General features: G+C 34.7%; 1 protein-coding gene across 1 annotated transcript; it reads left to right on the forward strand.

Annotated features, from left to right (window-relative positions):
* The first annotated feature begins 217 nt into the window (after positions 1 to 217).
* LOC131620427 (uncharacterized) lies at positions 218 to 7174 on the forward strand. The gene is made up of 4 exons (XM_058891500.1): positions 218 to 624; positions 1473 to 1631; positions 2542 to 3026; positions 6662 to 7174. The coding sequence occupies exons 1-4, from the start codon at positions 372 to 374 to the stop codon at positions 7031 to 7033; spliced, it is 1269 nt and encodes a 422-aa protein (XP_058747483.1). The 5' UTR covers positions 218 to 371; the 3' UTR covers positions 7034 to 7174.
* Positions 7175 to 7377: the final 203 nt, after the last annotated feature.

The following is a 7377-nucleotide window of genomic DNA, read 5'->3' on the forward strand; positions in this document are numbered from 1 at the left end:
AAAAAAAACTTAATGACATGGAACATTTATAATTTTCTATTGGATGACAGTGTAAAATTATTTTACACTGTCAGTGCACTACCTTTTAACTCTTCTATGAATGATAATTAAAGAATGAATATGAATGGTAATTAAAGAATGAATTTAAACTTTCCACATGATTTGATAGACCTTAGTAGTTTTAATAAAATTCAGAAGATGTAAAATTTTTATTCTCTGTTTTATTTTTTTTTTGATTTTCTTACTTCCACACCGAACAATTGAACCAAAAACGCCGTGGTGTTAACCTCTCCAATCATAACCGCCGCAGAGAAAACCAAAGACTACAACGGGCACGAAGTAAACGGCGAGGTGGCGTGACCGCGAGTAACATGGATCTTCTATGCGCCGCATATTCAAATACTGAAGAAGAAGAACCTAAACGAGTGAAATTATCCCACCATACTCCCACACCGAAACCCTATATCCCTTCTTCTTCTTCTACTACTACTGTTTCCAACCTCCATACACAAACTCTCATTTCAGGTAGCTACGTTTCCAAACGACAACGCGCTTCTATGCCTTCCATCACTTCTGCTACATCTATTCCTCACCTTTCATCATCTCCGTCTTTCACATTATCCGGTACTCTTCTTTTACTCCCTTCTTCAATTCAATTGGAAAACAATTAGGTTTTCATGCTAAGAATTTGGTCTTGAGGGAGAATCTCAATTATATTAATTGTATGGTTCTGTACTACTGAAATAGTTCTTGTGTGCTTATAGATGTTTATGGAGAAGTAAAGCTGTGCAGAAACCTCATGGTTATTACTTATTACAAGATTCTTTTGATTTTTTTTTTAAGTGCTGGAGAAAATTAACCAATCTAGTTCATAATCTGTTACAACATTATTAGAGGCAAACCAATTTTTTTTGGACTCAATTCATCGATGTAAAACATATAAGCTTCAAACTTTGGGTTGTAAACACAGTTTATTTCATGATATAAATTCCAAATCAGTGTAAGTGAATTGAATAAACAGAGAAACAAGCATATAATAGCTTGCTTTATATGTAGCTTCTTTTGCATGGCTTTATATTGGCCCGAAATCTAGTTCCTAATTTAGGGACCTCCGCTTGTATTTAGTGAGGAACGTCAAAATAGAAAAGTAGCGGCAGTAGGGGCAGCGGCATAACTTTGAAGCATGCAGCAACATCATTTTTGTATCTTATCATCTGATGCTCAGGCTGAGTAATGATTGTATAGTTATCACTTTTGTATCTTATTATCTGAGGCTCGGGCTGAGTGATGATTGTATAATTACAATTTCTTTATTTCCTCACACAGAGCTTGACCTTTTCTTGATTATGCTTTTCTTAGATATAGATATGCTTGATATTTTAATGCTTCTATCTATTCCCTCACCTCTATATTGAACTTTAAATCATTGACAGACACTACTAATCTGACCTTTTTCTTTCTCATAAACATAGGCAGTATCTCGGAGGCTGATATACACCATAACATTTTAGCATTATTGAGAAGTGAAGCAAAGGGTCATAAAAACCTAAACTCGGTATCTGAAAAGCTATCTGCATCTCTATCTGGACATACAAGAGCTGTCAATGCTCTACATTGGTCATCAACTCATGGTAAAATCTCTTCTTTGACAGATTGTTGTTTCCCTTGTTTATGATATAACTTACTGTTAGGAAATAGTAGTTTTTTTTACTGTTTCTCAAAAAATGAAAGTATTATATCATATAATTTTATTTGAAGCACAATGTAGTAAAAAACGAGTGCTGGGTTGTAAGATCGTAAGATCTTACGTGTTGGGGTGGCAATTTAATGCTAGGATCTGGGAAAGATCGTTTTTGGTCACTCCATAGTCAAGATCGAGATTTTTCGAGTAAGATCGTAAAAAAATGTAGTGCTGGGCCTTTTTTTGGTTTGGGCTGTCAAACTGGGTCGGTTTTTTTTAAGTGAAAACCCAGTTTTTATTTAAATGAAATTCCTAACCCTAAAACATAACACAACAGAAACGGCGCTCCTCATTTTCTTTCACGACCTTTTGCTCTTCATCCTCTCCCTCTTCAACTGATTTCACGCTCCTCTCCTTCTTTTCACGATTATTTTTCTCTTCTTCCTCTGATTTCACGCTCCTCTCCTTCCTTATTTGTTATATTTATGTTTTTTTAGCTACTTATGTTGAACTTGATCTTTTAAGCTTATTAAATTATGGAATGGTGGTTATGAATTCTTAATTAAATTAGTTGAAAGTTGTGATTTATAAGTTATTTTGTTCATGTATTATAATTTTCATGTTTTTGTTCATGTGAATTTATCATTTTGTCCTTTAGTAAGATCTTAAGTGTCGTGCTACGATCCTTGCTTTACGATTTTTCACAGGCCGTCCAATCCTACTTAAGATCCTGTGCTTGACTACCTTGTTTATCCCAATTATAAAATCATAATATTTTAAAGTATCACACAGCTACACATGGAGGAGAGGATAGACCATAGCAAGAGAGATATCCTTGATGAATTGTAGTTACCTTGCAGCTCACCTCCTTGCATCTGCTGGGATGGACAATATGGCATACATATGGAATGTATGGAGCAGAGATAAGAAGAAAGCATGTGCGCTAAACTTCCACAATGCCGCTGTGAAAGATGTGAAATGGTCTCGACAAGGCCACTTCTTGCTTTCTTGTGGATATGATTGCACATCAAGGTTGGTTGATGTTGAAAAGGGAATGGAAACTCAGGTTTTCAGAGAAGATCAAATGGTTGGAGTTATAAAGTTCCACCCAAACAATTCAAATCTCTTCCTTTCTGGGGGATCTAAGGGGCATATCAAACTATGGGATATCAGAACTGGCAAAGTTGTGCATAACTATAATCGAAATTTAGGTTCCATTCTAGATGTTGAGTTTACAACGAATGGGAAGCAATTCATTTCTTCTAGTGATGTATCTGGGAGCAATATCAGTGAGAATTCTATTATCGTTTGGGATGTGTCGAGACAGGTGCCGTTGTCTAATCAGGTGAGATAACTCTAATACTGTTTATATATTGTTTTATATAGTTCACCTATTTTCTGCCAAATTGTTCTGAAGGTTGCTTATCATAGTTTAGGCTGCATTGCGAATATTGATTAGTACAAACAGCTTTTTTAATAACAAAAAATCGTTCCAGAGGGAATTGAATAATGCAAATAGCCTAGTAAAAGACATCATAGCTTCCAAGTTCTAGTCATGGTTTTAAAAGTTAAAGTTAAAACCAGACTAATAATTGAACCAGAAAGTTTACTCATTCAAGATTTAGTGGTCCAACCATGACTGGATCGGGTCTATACCCCTTTTTAATTGATTCTGTCCCCTAATCTAAGGGTGTGTTTGGTAGAAATTTAGATTCCTAGGCATAATAATAAAATTTGTTTAATTTTAAATTATAAAAAAATAAAAATAATAATAATTCTGAGTGATAGTTGGAAGTTAGAGTTGGTTTAACTTATTCCCACCCTTTATACCTTGGAATAAGAATTGAAAAACTATGTGTAAATAATATTCCTTGGAATAACTTTTTAAAACTTGAATCAAACATGGGGATATTGCATTCCCATACTCATATTCCCAGGAATAATTTTGGTAACCTTGAAACAAACACACCCTAGGGATTGAGTAGGTTAAACTTGTAAATGATAAGATCTCCCACACACCTAGGATATTGTTCCCTTACCTATGTCCCCTACCCATGTATATTGACTAAGAGGCTGCTGAAGCAAGGCCCAAATTCGCTGTTTGGAGGGTTTACACTCGTAGAGGAAAAAATGATCAAGGAGGGGAAGTGAAAGTTTGTGACATTGAGAATGATTCTAGAAGAGTTGGTTAGAGAATGAGAATAAATTGTGACTGGAGAGAGTAGGGGGGAGTCATTCATGTTCATTGTTAATAGTTAATTTGGAGAAGTATTTCTCTGGGAGGAGCTTCTAGCTCTGGTTATTATTGTAACTGCCTTTGTACTCCCTTATTCCATTATTAAAATAATAAAATTTTTCTATTATATCAACATTTTCTGTAAGTTCTATTGGTACCTAAGGGGAAATTAATCTTTGACCATATCAATATACATAGAATCGTCTTGTGCTGCATGCTCCATACACACACCATTTCCCAAGGAAAGACAGCAGCACAAGACAGTAACAGGGAACAAAAAAGAATTTTTCTCTAGGGTTTCAAGGTACCCTAAGAAAAACATGACAACTAATTTATCCGACCGCTAAGATAGAAACAGAGGCTAGTGTGTTGGAAAATAAATTTCATTGCCTTGATATAATTGTGTTGTGATAAGAATAACATATAAAATAACATCAAAACATTTTTCTAAGCACAAAAGCTTGATGTAGTCTTTTTCTTTATTGTATAACTTTCTCTTTCTTTCTGTGGAGTACATTGCTACAATTGATAACAACTATTTATAATAATGCCAAGATGCATTTAGTTTTGGTTAACCATGCCCAGTCAACATTCTTGGCTTTCCTTGAAACTAGCTTATGATTTAATGTAGGCCTCTAAAGCATGTATCATCAATACAGATGGACATACTTTCTCTTATTGACTAAGTTCAAATGCCAAGTTTAAATTATCTAACAACTAAGGATGCTTGAGAAATTTTACTTAAAACATATGAAGGTGCCGACCCAGTTAAACGAACGAGGTTGTAAGGAATAAAACGTCAGTAAGGAATAAAACGTCAGTTTGAGCTAATGGAGCAAGGAAGAGATGAAAGCATTCATGACTATTTTTCACGAATGGGCAAACTAGTCAATGAAATGAAATCCAACAGTGACAACATAAAGGAGAAAGATGTCGTGGAGAAAATTATGTGCACTCTTTCAACTCGTTTTGGTTACGTTGTAGCAGTAATTTAAGAAGGAGAAGATGTCACCACAATGACTTTAAATGATTTGCAAGCATGTTTGGTGCATGTGAGATGCAGATGAACGAGAGATCAAGAAGTGATACATTTGAGCAAGATTTAAAATCTCAAACAAAATTTGAGAAATGAGTGACCTGTGCAAAGAAGGGCAAACCACTTTCAAAGAGGACATAGTTCCAAAGGTTGCTGAAGGAATTCTGAAACTGGCTTAAGCCAAAGCACACGAGGTAATGACTCTTTTCAAAATAAATCTAATGTTCGATGCACAAATGGCAAAAGTACGAACATTTTCAATCAGAATGCAAATCTCATATTCAATGCCTTAATTGTAAAAAGTATGGTCACTATGGTCGAGAATGTCATGCTAAATCATTGAATATTAGAGATAAGCCATGCTCAAGTTGCACAAATTGAAAATGATATGAAAATGGTGCTTACAAACATGTCATGTTGTAGCCGATAAAAATGATCAATGGTTGCTAGATATTGGTTGCAGTAACCATCTAAGTGGGAATAAAGAACTATTTTTCAACTTAGATGAAAATTTCCACAACATAGTCAACCTCGGTGATAATTCAAAACTTCAAATTTTGGGAAAAGAAAAGATCGCCAACAGATTGAAGGATGGATCTTGAATTATATTTCTGATGTATTCTATGTACCTAGTATATGTCAGAATCTCCTAAGCATTGACAATGCCTATGATTTAAACTTCAACAAGAGAGGTTGCACTATCAATGATGCTGAGATGGGCCTCATAGAAAAGACAAGCATGTCTCAAGGAATCGTCTATTTCCACTGAACATCAAGTATGATGCTAATATGTGTTGTAAAACTGTAGCTATTGATGATAATTGGCTTTGGCACATGCATCTTGGACACTTCAACTTTGAAAGCATAAAGTTTCTTGCAAATAAGAAATGGGTTATTGGCTTGTCTGTTATCCATGTTTTTGATGAACTGTGTGAACCTTGTGTAGTAGGAAAGAAGCATTGAGACTTATAGGTTGGAACTGCGCTATGAACTTATAGGTTTCAGCCAGGCTATAGACAATGAGCTTCTGGACATGGTTGTCAATTGGAAGGCAGGTATTGTTAATGGAAGCTGACGATAGAAATGGTGGGAGCTTATGGTGATTCTGGATGGCACTGATGATATAACCCAAAGACAGCTGCAATGGAGGCAAGGCAACACAAATCGCAGGCATTAATTAACACCAAAGGGGAATAGATTTTCTAAATATTATCAGTTGATAATCATGCTGTACTAAAAGCAATTACTTAGATGCCTCATAATTTAGCTTCCTAAACTAGAATCAAATATTGTAAGCTACTACAGTTTTCACTTTTCATTGCCTACATATATGAGATTAATCTAGTAATCTTCCATATTTATTCATCTAAACTTGTCTTTTCTTAAGGGACTTTGTCTTCTGGCAAAATACTGAGATTTGTTGATGAGTGCGAGGTAAAAATATTAATGCAGAATTCACCTTTTAAAGATTAGTAATAAGTTTGTGAAATACAAACATATAACAAATATTATAAAAGATCATTTTCACCTTTTCTAAAGACTATCAAACAATAATGCTGAGATAAAACTCAAGCCACAAGCGGCGCCACACGTGCCTTTTTCATTTTGAAGAACACGTTAATCTCTGAATATCAAAATGACCCTAATATACTTTGTTGAGAGGGTAAGTTTAAATTTTATTTAACATGTTCTTCTGCTTCTGAATCAGGTTTATGTGGAAGCTTATACTTGTCCTTGCATTAGATCGCACCCGTTTGATCCAGTTTTTGTTGCTCAATCAAACGGTAATTATGTCGCAATCTTTAGTTCAACCCCTCCATACAAACTCAACAAATATAAGAGATATGAAAACCATGGGGTTTCTGGGTTCCATATTAAGTGCAATTTCAGCTTGGATGGAAAAAAACTTGCATCTGGCTCTTCAGATGGATCTATTTGCATATATGATTATCACTCATCCAAAGTAATTAAGAAAATAAAAGCCTTTGGCCAAGCATGCATGGACATTGCCTTCCACCCAGTTATGCCTAATGTTTTTGCTTCATGCTCATGGGATGGAAGTATTTCGGTATTCGAGTAGAGTTTCCATGGCAGTGTAAAGGAACTTGCATTTGGTTATTACAACAAGTAAATGATTTTCTGTTGTAATTGTTTGTTAAACAGTTGCCTATAATGTTTATTCACATGAGGTTTATAATTCTATTATTATAATTAGAGTTTAGTATAACTCAAAATTTGCATTAATATAAGAAATATTTGTATAAATTATATTTGAAAATATTCAAACAATGGCTATTAGGCCATTTACAATGGGGGTGTTGAATAATTTATTGAATCATGTGTTTAATGTGATGTGGATTAATTGGTGTTGAATACTTTCAACCTGTTGAATAAGAAAAGAGTGGGGCCACCTAAAGTATGTGA

The sequence above is a fragment of the Vicia villosa genome, linkage group LG7 (assembly GCF_029867415.1).
Source record: "Vicia villosa cultivar HV-30 ecotype Madison, WI linkage group LG7, Vvil1.0, whole genome shotgun sequence".
NCBI lineage: Eukaryota > Viridiplantae > Streptophyta > Magnoliopsida > Fabales > Fabaceae > Vicia > Vicia villosa.